A 15,243-nucleotide genomic window follows, 5' to 3' on the forward strand; every position below is an offset into this window, starting at 1 on the left:
GATATAACTGGAACATGAACCTAAAATACACTAACCCCAACCTCCAAATAATAGTGAAGTTTATTAATTAGACTAGTGTCTTCAGCTGGGAAGTTGGATGGAAAGGGAGTCAGAATGTAGTGATGGTTGGGGAAGGAGAAAATCTTACCTCTTTTTATTCCTAGGTAATGGTGATCCTGAAATGGCAAGCTTTGGTTTGTACGGAATGAATGAGACAATGTGGAGTAGATATTATTAGCCCCTCCCAAATTTCCTCATACAAAGGTTACACATATTGTTTGCATTTGAGTGCTTTATTATATGGAATTGCAGTGATATTATTAACATTTGTACAAATGCACAAAATTTTGTCTCTTCTTGCTAGAAAGAGATGTAAAAATCTGACTTTGTTGAACAGTCTTAATGAACTCATTGTCCATTGGTAACAATAAATGTGTTCACGATGCCACAGAAAGCTTAACATAAAATTAAACATATTAAAATGCTACAGCAAATATTTACATGTATGTACCCCCACAATTTTTTCTCCTTCCAGTAAGGAAGGTGGTTGCTTTACAAATAGACAAACAAAAATGCTTTGCTGTTTACAATTACAGACAAGCCCAAGTCCAGAACTTAAAGTGACAGCACCTTTTTTTTAGGGGGGGGGGCTCCCTTAGTTAACACTTTCCTCAGTACTAAACTTGCTTTAAAAATGATATTTTTGGATAGTATTTCTATTCCAATTATCCTAGAACATTGTGTTTTTATGGAGCCATTTTTCTGGGCCTTTCAGAAAATCCCAATTCCTTTGTCCTCTCTAGAGGGAACATTCCAAGCTTATCTTTACTCCAAGACAATCCTTAAAGGCATAAATAGAGAACAATCCCCTCTCTCTATGAGGCAGACATGATTTAATAGAACACAGAAGGAAAGAGGGTGAGTAGGTCTTTTCTACAGGCTGACTGCTTGGGAAGGGTCCTTTCTCATAAACCCCCTCCCCTTTAGCAGTGCCAGGTCATCTATTATCTCCAGTAGAGTCTGCAGCATTGGTATTTTAAAGGAATAAACTAGAATCCAAACAGTTTATTGTGCATACGACTTTAAAGCTAATTTATCCGGGTTCCACATTCTCAATCCTGAGGCTGAAATTATCTGTGTTTTAAAAAATTAATCCTATTACGTTCTAGAATATGAAACTCAATGTTAAAAAATCTTAAATGGCTTAGGAAGAGCTTTCGAGGTCCTGGCTTCTAATGAGAAAGCTATCGCAAGTTGTTCTAAACATAACAGTTTCTGATTATTGATTCTCCTTTGATGATAAGCTTGGAAAGGTTTCAGAGTCCACTTAAGAGTATTCATCTTTTAATGAACGCTGGCAATTTGGCCTCACCCCCCTCCCCCCTTTTTATGTTGTTGTTAAATATTTTGTGGTTTTTTTTTTTTAAAAATAGACAATTTATAAGGAAAAAAATATATAAACACTCTTTAGGCAATTTGGCTACAAGCGTTAGCTCACTGAAAAAACTCCACGAGAAATAGTAAAATATTTTGAATGGACATGCACATTTTCCATTTTTACAACACGATGAGCTAGGAATTTTATTTCTTTCTTTGTGTATTTATTTTGGTATTGAATTTTACTTGTAAGTTTATTGCTTCTGTGTCTTCTTGTCCTTCCTTAGGTTATAATTGTAAAATAGAGGTGCTGTCCCTAATTATGTTACAAGGCAACGTCGTACTTTTGAGACCTAGGAATGAAATAGGGTCACTGGTATTTCAGTGGCCTCAGAGAGACTATGGCTAAGACAACAGTCCATCGTGCACCAGGAGGCACACAACAAGAAGTCTCCTGGCTTATTCAGGACACTTTGGTTCAGAGGAGATAGAAAATTCTTAAGTGTAGCTTAGCTGCTGCCTCACATCTTTTGCATAATATAACATCTTTAAAAAACATGCTATGAATAAAGGGATAAAGAGTATAAACCGCAGAGTGTTCTGGCTCGTTCTCCTTGGCATTCTCGCAGCAGGCTTCATCAAGGCTGATGTGAGAAACACATTTCAGCTATGCTATCATAAGCACATGTCAGTGTACCTGGTGCAAATACTCTGTAAAGTATTTTAAATGATGTAGCTCAGAGCCTTTGAGGGAAGATGGAGAGATGAGAAAGGAGGGGGGAGCAAGGGCAAGTTTGAAGAGAGGGAAGAGGTTAGAAAGACAACAAGAGAAACGGAAAGAGATCAAAAAAGCTAAAGTGCAATTTTAAAATATAAATTATTTGAGAAGCAGAAAAGAGGTTCTAAATTGCTACTGTTCGTATAGGCACAGTTTTATTCAAATTTAAATGGGTTGTTTCCTTTCCCTTCTCAGATATACTGCATAATGGAGCTTGAATGGCTTAAAGCTACTGCACATTGTTTGGGAAGGGACAAAAAGAACACTAAGGAAGCTGAATAGTGCAAGGCATTCTAGGAAATTGGGGTGGGGTGGAAAGAAGCAGAGATGAAGTTGTTTTCTACACTTTCACAAGAAAGCTGTTCCAGTTATAGTTACTGATTTCCTTTAGCTGAACTCTGCATCCTAAATAAAAGGGCTTACTTTAAAAATGAAACCCAGAAGTAAATGACTTGGAAAAAAAAACTGTTCAGAATGCAGATTTTAAAAATGCACAGAACAATAAAAATTCTGGAAATTTCTACACACAGAGAACTAAGCAAACGTTTCCACCAAGTGATGGAGAATAGCCATTTGAAACCCTGGAAAATGAAGATACACACAGCTAGAGTAGTTTATTATGAACTAATGCTTTAAAAACAAGTAGATCCTACAGAAGAATACTGTTCAAATGGAATGTTTAAAAATAACATTTATTAATAAATATCTTATAAAATTCTAAATTAATAGATTCCTGTTCAAATTTTGCTTTGGTCCTTGAATTCCCCTGTATACATACATACATACATACATACATTTATTTATTTACTTATTTATTTATTTTAGATGGTTTTTATTAACCAGAAAGAAGCACATTCTATCCTAACTGGATGGCTAGTGTCATAGCAGTGACTGATGCTTAAAAACCTCAGCCTAAGGCCAGTCTCTTACCGCAGCAGCTGGTTTATGATTTTAATGACAAGCTCAACTAATACAGCAAAATTTACTTAACTAACAGGCAAAACCACCTGAACATTCACCACTGATGCTCCTCTACTCAGAATATGCGCTTCATGTTATTCCATTGACTGAATAGGCTCCAAAGGGCATTTGCTCCAAGTAAATGCCCCTAATGATTATAACACGCACCAGGATTGCACCCAGGCTGCTTGTCTCCCACAGGCAGGGGAAGTGGCTTGAATACACTGACTTGGAGGTAAGAGAGGGAAAAGGGGGAGTGTAAAGAGAAAACATGTGACTCAACACTGGACTTTAAAATTAGTACATTCATCCGTGAGCAGGATTTTCACTGTACCTGTTGCAGCACCCTAGGCTGAAAAAATGTATCAAGAAGAAACAATTACGATGTGGGGCTTCACTATTTAAAGGAGGGTTTACCAGGTAGAAATACTATCAGGTTTATCCATCTAAGTTGCTAACTCATCACTAAGGTGGGGAGGCACGGCACCGGTTCCCAGGCAGGGGGGCAGTGGTTGCAGAGGCAAATCCTACTGATAAAGAAACCACCCGGCAATGAAGAGAGGCAGGACTCTTGCCTTCCTTAGGACAGGGGCGCTGAAGATCTTCATGCCTGAGTGCTGAAAACGTGCTTGGGTAACTCAGTGAGTGGCAGGAGTGGGGAGGGGGCTAGAAAGATGTTCTCCCGTATTGGCCAGACGAGTAGGAGCAGAAAGGGGAGCTTTTCCGGCAGATCGATTATCCTGGGGTCTACCGTGAAATACTTAATACTGAGAAGCTGCGTGTGGGATTGGGCCAAGAAGGCTTTCCATTCGGGATTTCAAGAAGCACTGACAAATAGCTGGCCTCTGACAAATAGCTGACATCTTTCATTTACTGTATTTCCACACTGCTAATGAACATACCTAAAGGCCCTGAGTATAACAAGAAGACAGTTTATTCTAATTATACGTTTAGGCTGGTTTGCTAACGTGTGTGGTTGGCTTGCCTACTTAGCATAAAAAACAGACATAATTGGCTATATATAATGCACATCAGTCAAACTGTCAAGACGCTGAATTAAGAAAATTCAGGCAAGTTCTTAACTGCAGAGGCTTTCAGTTTAACAACTAAATATTTTAATCAAGAGGTGGAAGAGAAGTAAACTAAACCACAATTTTAGTGATGGGTCACTGCCTGGACATTCTGATTTTGCCAGTGGATTTTTAAGAAAATCCATTTCATTAAGTGCTATGCATGCAGTAAAGAAAGAAGTTTTCATTTAAAACAAAGCAAAACATAAAATAAAAAATTTTAATTTAAAAACATTTCAACGCAGTTTCTCCTTTCTTTTGAGACATACAGAAGGTTCTAGGAAGGAATTTTTGAAAAAATTATCTTAATTTCAAAATAGAGATAAGAATGTTAACTTCTTTTTAAAGCTAAATGTTAAACATTGCTTAAGAAGCCACAGTCAGGTTAAACCATTCAGCTGTTACTGCTGGGATTTAAAAAAATTACTATGAAATCAGTATTTAAAATACTTGAAAATGATATGCTTGTCTAAAATATAAATCCTTTCCATTTGCACTTTTATCTTTCTTTTCTTTTTCTTTTTTTTTTCATTTTTTGTTTACATTCTTAGACCATATATCTAAGTCATGAGTTTTCACTGAACACTCAAAACATGGAAAGATTGTTGATAAATATTGATTTAAAAAGTAAGTTATTAGATAAACTGAAACTAGTTATAAAAATCATGCTTCATGACCTTCATCTTTTTTTTCTCCAAAATAGATTCTTCTACTATAGTGAGAGAAAAAAACACACACTTCCTTTTTCTGAACTTTTATAAAAGCGACACCTTTTTGTAAAATACGGTTCTTTTAAAACTCATGAATGAGCACATGCACGCACGCACACACACGCACACACAAAGTGTTAGGAGGCCAAGCATTCAAATGGAGATGAAACACCAGCACCTGTCCAGACTGCTAGTCAGAAACATTAGCCCCTGTTATTTGTGAGATGCGATATTAAACATTAGCACAGTAGAATGGCTTGTTTCAAGGAGGCACAACTGTGGTTCAGGGCCTATCTGCTTTTTGTAGTGGGCAAATCCATACAAGCTGATGAAAACATGAATGGGAATTATTCAGAAGAGTAGAGCAGCCTGTGCCGCAACCACAGGATTCCTTCAAACAGCCAAAGGGTGCATTAATTGTTATGGGAGTGCTGGTAGCCCACCTATGGAAACACTGGGTTTTCTTTCTTTCTTTGTTTCTCCAGTAGTTAGTCTACTTTCACCCACCAGAACAGCAAAGCTGGTTCCATTGGCTTAAGAAAAATAAATACATAAATCTTAGGTTATTAGCAGCTGATGATTGAGCAATGCAATCTGTGTAGTGAATAGAGCCTTCTGAATTATTATATAGTATGTGGATTTTCAACATTATGGAGAGGCCATATAAAACCAGTTGCAATTCAAGGGTGTGATATTATAGCCCCATATCATAATTTGGACTTTCATAATTGAGGCTTACAAAGCTCCCTTCCCGGTGTCTCCACAGCTGGCATTCAGCAGCGCTTCACCTGTAGCTAAAACACCTTTTATTTGCTCTGATTATTAAAAACATTAAATCAGGCACATTAAACATCTCCTGGTTTCTATTTTGTAGAAAGCAACAGTTGAATGAATCCCAGCTGTGGGTTACAGGTAAGTGAAGCAAAGGCTAGGTCCACATTTTTGAGGTTTGCTTTTTTAAACAGCAACAACAACATTATTTTCTTCTTTACATGCAATGCTAAAGGAAACAAAATAAAAGAAAGTAAAATTGAAGAGTAAACCGGGAGCCCAAGGAAAAGTGGAAATGGAGAGGAAAGTTGGGCATTCGAGTAAGTAGACCAGAAGAAAGAGGAGAGGTGGTGAGATGCTTGGTGGTTTTATTTGGACATCAATGGATCTTTTTTTTTTTTAATAGTAAAAGAAAAAAAATGTGGAAAAGGCTCTGTGTTTATCTGAGATTCTGATGACACTACAGCCCAAACTCAACGTGTGTCACGACATCCTCAGACTTTTCACCCAGTTACCTTGGATGGGTCTTACTGGACATCTAAGTATGCCTTAGTTTGGCTAAAAGCTGTGGTTTAACAAGATTCACTGTTTCAGGCAAAGGGTTGGACTGATAGAAATGAAACCATGACTATATACAGAAACAGTTCCGATTATAAACAAGTTAACTGGTACCAGAAAACTGGAGAAAAGCACCAAAGCATTTCCCAAGCTGATAGATATTAATTGCATAACTCCCTTTTTTTCCTTATATAACTAAGTATAAAAGACAACATTTCCATAACAACTATAAAAATGAAAGCCAGTCTTTGAAGGGCTGAGGAGTCTTCCAGGTCTGAGTTAATTCTAAAAATGCCCTTAAAAGAAAGGACGTATGGTATGCTACAGCACTTCTTGGAGGCAGGTCTGGCCCGTGGATTTTAGAGAAGCGGATTCAGGTCTGTTCTGTGAGTGGTGAGCTGACTGAGGGTGGAGCTTCCTACCACCTCGCTGGCAGAGGAGGAAGTAGTGATGGTATTATGTTGGATGACTTGCTGTTGGGAGCAAGCTGGGACAGGACTGGCAGGAGGGCTGCTCTCTGGACCTAGAGAAAAACACACACACATGCACACCAATAGAACTCTTTTTTGAATGGGACCTGTGGACTATTCAGAAAAATGTTACTGGACATTTACTTGAAGTAGAAGAGTTTCACCCATTTTTCTCCTGGAAGCTAATTTCAAAATTTTATTTGAAACTGCTGTCACAAAGCTATGCCTTCCTGGCTTAGAGCTGTGAGCAAAGACATGCTCTGTACATCAGCAAAACAGGTTGACTTGTGTGAGTCCTGGTATTTGAACTTCCCCATCTTGTACTTTCAAATAGCCATCCATGTATCAGTCGTGGAAAAGTACTCACATGTGGTGGGAGAAGCTGTGTTGCTCAATCTAAAAAATTATTTGAAAATAAATTGATGTTCAGCCGTGAATCCCTGCCCCTCCCACCATCCCCTACTCAACTAGAAAATAACCTATTGACATTCCAAGTGCAGAAATTGGGGTAACCTGAGACCAGACCACTAGCGCTCCAAAGCCCCGTGAGCGAGATGCCACGGGTCCTGATGTGAATCATCCAATGCCTATTTCCCAACCCAGGGATTTCTATGGAAAAGTACTTGGCCTCTGGTAATTGGGCTCCAGCAGGCCATTTTCTTATTGGCTACAGAATTGGAATTTGGCAGGATTTTACATTGTCAAATGTCTGGGAAAGTTTAACCAGAAATGATTAGCAGGTGCAGGGCATGGTGATAGGTAAGGGTCAGGAAAGAGGGATTCCCATTGGTGGAAAGTCTGGTACCACTCAAAAACTCTAGTATGATCTCTGTCTGAATGAGGAAACTATAGCTTTTGTTCATAAAATCCAATGTACAGTAGGTAGATACAATTACAAAAAAAAAAGGACACTAAAAAAAGTGAATAAGTAAGTGACTTACTTAGATATCCTTGTGATTCTTTCTGCATGGCTGTTATTGGGCAGTCTTTATGTGTTAACAACAACTGTTTGAGCTGGGCCACCTCATTTTTCAACATGGACACTTCATTCTGGAAAGAAACATATCAAAGCCCCTTAGAGAAGACTTGAGGAAGCAAACCCAAAGCACCACCATGCACCTAAAACAATGAAACTGGCAAACTTTTCTGTTATGTCTGGATGACATTCAGAATATAATTGATCAGAGTCCATCTGAAAATGTGGCTTACCTTCAATCTGTCCTCTGCATTTACAAGGACCTTTCTGAGGACACTAGGGTTGGACTCAGGAGCTGAACCCTATGTCACGGCCAGACCACACTCTTTAGATAATGGACTCTGGAGCCTGGTTACCTGAGTGGAAATCCCAACTCCACACTTCATTGTGTGACCCTGGGTAGGATACATGACCCAGCTGAGCTCTAGCAACTTCATTTATAAGATAGGGACAGAAAGGGGACATGCGGCACTGGGTTGCTGGGAGGGTTAAATGAGGTAATAGATGTAAAACATTTAGAGCCTGGCACGTGGTGAGCACTCAGTCAATTCGGCTAATATAATCATTTCAACAGGGTCTTACGGGTTCAGGTTGGGATGAAATAGGAGGAGAGTGAATGCGAGGCAGGCATTCTGGGAAGAATTATGTGGTGGGATTAGTGGTTTCAAACAGAAATGTTTCAGGATATACTGACTATTCTATCACTGGACTTCCCAAAAGGCGTTCCAAATGGGCTGCAGTTCAGTAGGCATGTCCACCTTCCTGGAGCCCACTCAGCAGGGGACAAGGGACCACTGGAGTCAATGTTAGTCACATACTGGTGGGCTGAGGGCAGCGTAGGGAGGCAAGCGGGAATGATGTTGGAAGCCTTGATTGAATTAATTTGATCTGGCTAATTTCAGTCCACAAACTTCCCCACCCAGGCTCGATAATACGGTGCTGTGGGTTGAGTGTGTGAGTTTTTCTTATTTATCCAGATAAGTGCCTCAAATTTTCACTTTATGTAGTAATTCACAAAGGCAGTTCATGGCTTTGTAAAATAATGTCCTTGGCACCCGCTGTCTACAAATATAAATGTATAATAGATGGTTGGCTCCAAGGTGCTTCCAGTTGATAAAAGTAAACTGTAAACATAGCGCTATCTCAAATAAGCCATTTTACAATTCTGACAAATAATACCTCCCCTCTGGCCAATGTTCATTTGCAGCTGCCAGACATTCTACACGTAGGAGACTTTTTAAAAAAGCATGCACACAGAAAAAGGTATTTTACTATTGCTGTCATTAAGTTGTATCTACACTTTCAAAATGAACCTGGCTTTTCAGGCATTTACTTATCACCTAGAAAAGTGAGTCTGAGATTGTAGAAATTATTATTTTTTCCATTAATTTAAAACCCAGGTTAAAGAGTAAGTTCCATTTCCAAATGAATTAATTGAAAAAACACATTGTAAGCAACAACATATTGAGCAACATTAAAACAAAGTTATAAAAACTCTCATCTACAAAACTTTTCTCCTTCTCCCCCAAACTTTATAAAATAAAAATGTGTGTTTGAGAAATTAGCGTTAATGAAGACTACATTACTTATATGCAAAGGAAAATTTCTCTTAAACCCGAGAACATTCACAGAAGGCAAATTGTACTTCCCTCCTCCAAATGAGGGTGATGGATAAATGAGCTCTGCCAAAACCCAGACACCCTTGTCAATTCCAGGGTCACTGGGACAACTTATAGGGCAGTTCATTTTAGTCTTAAATGTTACCTCTTTCTTCTCTGATTTTTATGCCCATCTAAATTCCTTGTTTCCCTCTAGTTCATCTTTTGCTTAAGATAGCGCATATAAAAGAAAGTCACTTTTAGATTTTATATAGAAAACAACTCCTGGTTAAACACAAAACCAACAGGAAACTAAGATGTGTTCATATTTTTTTGCTTCAGAATTAAGTATCATATTTTTTGCCCTTAGACTAAAGAAATAGCACTTTTCTGAAATCACAACAGCCAGACGCCTGCATCCTAAGTAGAAAATTTCAGATGCAGATAATATGGACAAAGGTTCTTAGTAAATGGCGTCAAAGTCCAATTTTAAGCGACTGCAGCCACACATTTTTACTGAGACCTAGAAAACAATAAACAAGGAAAGTACTTAAATCCAAAGAAACCTGGATTCTCTTGCTTTCTTATACTTCTGGAAGAAAAACACAAAACAATCACCATTGGGGATGTCTTGGAGAGTGGAATTTAGGCTCCATCTCTTCCCACACCAGGACCTGAATTGTCACACCCTTTCTAAGCAGTGTTTAATCTCTCAGGCACTAATTGTTCATTGCTCCTTCCTTAAGAAAACACACTGAATTCCGTTCTTAGGGTTTGCAAGGAGCTAACTGTGCAAGATACTTGGCACACCCCAAACTGTTTCACAATAAACCTTTTGCTTCCATGAGAGGCCACTATAAAGTAGCACCCACCACTTCTCTGAACAGCATATGTGGCACCCTGGTCTATAACCAAAGTCCTATACAAAATATACAACTTTAGTGGCACTTTTGTCTATTGATAGCAAAGTGCTTTATTAGCAAATCAACAAGTTGCAAGGGTCTGTAAACTGTAGGAACTTAGAGAATGCCATGAACATTGATGATCATTTAGAGATCTGTGTAAATTAATACATATTTCTTTATGTAATGGATTAGTAATCATGTTATAATTATGTTATGTATGCTATGCTATGAATGAATGCCAACAATATCATCAGTAGAGAAGAACAATTGGTATCTTGTTTAGACCATATACACATAATTCTGATACAGGGTAAGGATTAAATAAAGGTCTAATAGCCACAGAAGCAAAAGAAATTCATGTGGCAGCATTTAGCAGGAAAATGAACTCTTAAAATGGGGTTGAGAATAGCATGGTTTGCGTTCACAAACTGCCCACCAAACAAGGATAATACAAGGTGGTTGCACTAGTTCTCTAAGTTCATCCCAGCAAGATATTTTTGATTCTATGAGTTTTCTGTGTTGCCTTCCATTAAGAAGGCTAATTATGTAATTATTAATGAAAAATTCAATCTTGATTTTTATTCATTAATTACTTTTGATATTATCAAATATATTTCACAGTCATATTTCATAAGGGAGCCAGTTCCAGCACCTCTTGTACTTCCAGATCTTATCAGGGCAGGTTGAAAGATATGTTTATATTTCATTTTAGAGCAAAATTGTGTGCGTCCATGTATGTGTTCATATTCTTGAGAGACAGTCTTTAAGCCTCCATCAGATTCTACAAGGAGCCTTTGGCTTAAGAAAGGTCAAGAATAATGGCCCTAGAGAAAGAAGAGTGAATTGTGAGTTGTGCATATGCATAACTATCTTAAAGATTCCATACTGGTAGATTTATTGATGTAGGAAATGCACAGATACAAGGTTATATTTGAAGTAAAAATAGTTCTCAAAGAAATATAAGTGCAAATAACCTCAAATTCATTTTGGAAGAGAACAGTCAGATAGCAAATGTTTCAAAATACATGAATGAGAAGGGAAATGTGAGCTGCAATTCTAGTAGAGAAACAAAAGCCAGGATTTCTGGAGGCAATTCTTCCTCTAAATTGTCTTGCTTTACAAATTGAGACAAACCACTAATTTGTCTATTCCTCTGTGTAGGTTATAATAATAGTTCTAGGTCTTAATATGAAAGTACTTTGCCAAAGCAAAGTATTAATAATGAATAATGATTCTCATGCTGGAATCAGCCCTTTATTTTTTCTAAACTAATCTGGGTTTGCTATCTTAAAGCAATTATCCACTTACATATGGGCTGTAAGGGGCTGGATGCGGTTGGATTTATTATCTATTCTTAATCCATAAGGTATCTGAGATGAAGTAGTACCCTATGGAGACATTCAATACAATACTGACACTAAACTAGCACATCGAAAGTTTCTAATAACTACACTGGCAGCTTTGGGCTTTGGGGATATTGTTTTGTTATATAATAAACCAGAATGCTTTTTAGTAAAGCAATAGTCTATGCCAAAAATATAATTATCAAAATTGGCCCTACAATATAGCCTTTTTTGTGTGTGCGTAGATTTGCTGAAGCCAGGTTTGGTTCACTTTGAAACGAGGGACTTCAGTTTGTCAAGCAACAGTTCCCATCTGGCCTATTCTCTTGCCAAGTTCCAAACCTGGGCTTGTGTGTCCAAAATTTCAGTGGCAATTTGGACCATGTGTCTTTGCACTAAAAAAGAAAAGCAATTATATCCATGGGTGGCCAGATGAACTTTCATATCATCTATTGAACCCATATGATCTACCAAGCACCACATCATCAGCTGATGAATTTTGAGCTGATCTTAGCCACTCTTGACAAAAAAGAACATGGATTCCTTTAGTTTTAGGTCTTTCTAAATGATAGATCACAGGGCAGTGGGTTAGATCAACAGAAGATTCACTTGAATCCTCATTCTGCTACCCACTGGTTATGTGATTTGGGGAAAGAGTTCACATTTCCCCCAGCCTCAGTTCTCCCTGTATAAAGTGCCAGGTTGGGTGATTTCTGAGATTCCCTCCAATTCCTATACCTGTGTTGACCTGTCAGGCAGAGATGTGTTGTGAGACTAGGAAATGGAGTCTGGGAGTTTGATTTTCTTTTCCTACGTCTGATTTTACCATTCTGAAGCTCTGCAACCTAACTAGAAGGGCCTATGTTGGAAAACAACTCAAAAGTGGCAGCTGGCCATCCAGACCTTGGAAATTCCATTTGGCTAGAGTTTGTTTGCTTAGCACCTTCCATTTCTGTTTACTTAAAATTTGGCTCACTGGACCAGCCTCAAAAGAGACACCTTTTTCTTTTTACAAAGGTCCAGTGAGAGGGGAAAGGGTCATTCAAAGGTAGCAGAATCTGCAGTATACTGCCCAGACATCACAAGGCATGATATAGAACACTCGGCATCACAGAAAACTTCGAACAATTGTTGTTTCTGTCCCTCTGAAGCAAAGCAATGGATGGAAAACATCAACAATTTTGTCTTTTCAGAGACTGCCCCTTTCTCCAGCACTACTTTAACAACTAAAGGACACTGGTGCTTTTTCAGTGGATTCAGTAGTATTTCCTTTGTCTGGTTTTCAGGGGCCGGAGTTCTAGTATCTCTTTTCCTTAGCCATTTGGTTCTACAGAAATGTACATGTTAATGGTTTAGGGTCTAATAAAGGTATATTTACCTTTTATATCTCGTAAAAGGAATCATAAATATGCATATGCCAGGTCATGAACACACCTAACCTCAAACTTAACCAGCATCTTTACTTTGCTTGGCTTTCTGCTATGGGCTCTTCGCATTTTCACTTAAGTGCCTCTGTGAGGACTTACGTTATGGTATCTGATACATATTAGCTGCCTGTTCACGATTCATATCCAAGTGGTTCTCAGCTGGGATGATTTTTTTCCCCCAGAGGACATATGGCAAAATCCGGAGACCCCAGAGGGTGGGGGAGGGATGAGGGTGCTATGACATCTAGAAGGTAGAGGCCAGGGATGCTTCTAAACAGTCTACAACTCACACGACACGACAAAGAACTACTGGGCTCAAAAGTCAAGAAGGTCAAGCCTGGGAAACCCTGATCTAAGCTAGACCTGCACATTTTCACAGCCTCCTGCAGCCCAGTCCTGAGAATTGGTAGCAAATTCCAGGGCTGCCCAAACTTCAGTCACTGTAGAAACATTGCTGTACTATTTCTCAGGTCCGCACACACCAGAACTTTTATTTATTTAACATGTTTGTCCAAATTAGCTCATTTTAAAAATGATTTTGCCTTGTCCTTACCAACAACACCTGTGAAATTGTAGGTCTGATGTTCTAATTCCATTTTTCAATGCACAATTCAAAATGAAAATGAACTATTAATAATAATAATGCCTATCCATGTTCTGTTTAAAAGTTTCTCGCATACTAATGTGGTAAGCATGCCAGATTCTAGCATTCGAGACTTTGGGGTTGGAGTAGCTTTAAAGGTTTTTGAGCCCAGTCATCCCTTTGTGGCTTGACTCCCTTCAATCACATCCTTGCCAACTAGTCAGGCAGGCCAGTTCTGGCACACACTGGCGATAGCAAACTTATTCATTTATTCAATAAATAGTTACTGAATGTAGACACCCAGGAACTCACCATGTCAGACACTCTACTAGATACAGGAATAGAATGGGGGGGCAGGGGCGGGCAATAAGACCCAGTCGCTGCCTTCACGTAGCACACAAGCTAGTGGGGAGAAGCATTTCATCTCATTTCTCCCCATATCTGCTCTATATATTTCCCAGGTTCTTTCTCATGCCTATCACAAAAAGAATGATACATTTAGGGAGAAAAGAGAACACCCATAAATTATAAAATTCAGCCAAAGTATAGCCAAAACTTTCCTGTATACTTTCAATGTACACACTGAACATCCCAAGACCACCTCCATTTAATGGCTCTGAACATGCAAGGGCTTTGGAGGTATGACATCCTGAGTGCTCCTTTCTAAGGGTGCACAGAGAACCATCCTAACTAGAAGGCTCTATGCTGGAAAACAACTCAAGGGTGGCAGCTTGGCCATCCAGACCTTGGATATTCCTTTGGCTGGAGAGGATGAAACTGCCTATAAACAAATGAGATGTAGATTCTTCTATAATGGAGGCAATCTCTCCCCCTTAATCTCCATTCTTTTGCCAGTCTCTCAGCTCCTAGAAGTACTGGGCTATCACCCACAATTCTTACTGCTATCCCTGACTGCTCTGTCACACCTTTTTTTTTTTTTTTTTTTGCTGGTTAACAGTGAGCCTTTTAATGTTAGCACAAATGCCCTGAACTACATCATTTGTGTAGCATGAAGTCTGCTAGAGCAGCCCTGGGGACCGGAGTTTCCTTCCTTCTCTTAAATACTCTCAACAACTGACCTTATTATAAAGTGTCTCCAATGAGCCACCCACGAAAAACAAAAATCACGCAAGATTCAAGTCTTAGAGAGTTTGAAAATGAGATTGAAACATGCCTTTTCTTTCAAAGCAAAATAATTAACATACACCTTCCTTTCCTCAAGGAAACAAAAATCCAGATAAACTCATATAAGCCAAAGCAACCCCTTCTCTCAGTGAACATAAATAGCTGTCTTTTGGTTGAAGATTTACTATGTGCCGGACAGTGGGCCACCTGCTTTGTAGACATTAGTTCATTTATTCCTCCCGACAGTTCTATGAGGTTATTATTCCCATTTTATGGATGAGGAAACTGAGCTTGAGACATTTAAACATAGCAAGGACTGCCGAACTGGCATTTGACAAAGCTGTCCTCTCAGCTCTACACCTTAGTGGAGCAGGTCCTTCTCTCCTCAGAGCTTTGTAGGATGATTGATTTAAAGTTGAATGGTTTATTTTGCTTTGCAGAGTGTCCCAGAATTAATAAAGCTCGAGGAGCAGGCCTGCAGTTCCTCTGTGGGCTGTGTCATATTACTGCTTAGGTCAACAAGTGACTGTGGGGCAGGAAATGCCAGCTGCACACAGGGCCTTTGAGTTCTGAGGAAAGAGACAGTGGTTGC

At 38.9% G+C, this 15,243-nt stretch overlaps 1 protein-coding gene across 6 annotated transcripts in view; it reads right to left on the reverse strand.

Moving 5' to 3' along the window:
* Nucleotides 1-274: 274 nt before the first annotated feature.
* CREB5 (cAMP responsive element binding protein 5) overlaps nucleotides 275-15,243 on the reverse strand; it is a 404,221-nt gene continuing 389,252 nt past the window's right edge. For 5 of the 6 annotated variants that reach the window (XM_077120933.1, XM_077120941.1, XM_077120917.1 and 2 more), the window contains 2 exons: nucleotides 7,636-7,744; nucleotides 275-6,747 (listed from right to left, as the gene is read on the reverse strand). In XM_077120933.1, the coding sequence (XP_076977048.1) occupies nucleotides 6,584-6,747; nucleotides 7,636-7,744 (273 nt within the window). In that variant the 3' untranslated portion in view covers nucleotides 275-6,583. The other variant, XM_077120923.1, reaches the window with a different exon arrangement.

Source organism: Tamandua tetradactyla, chromosome 1, assembly GCF_023851605.1.
Source record: "Tamandua tetradactyla isolate mTamTet1 chromosome 1, mTamTet1.pri, whole genome shotgun sequence".
Taxonomy (NCBI): Eukaryota; Metazoa; Chordata; class Mammalia; order Pilosa; family Myrmecophagidae; genus Tamandua; species Tamandua tetradactyla.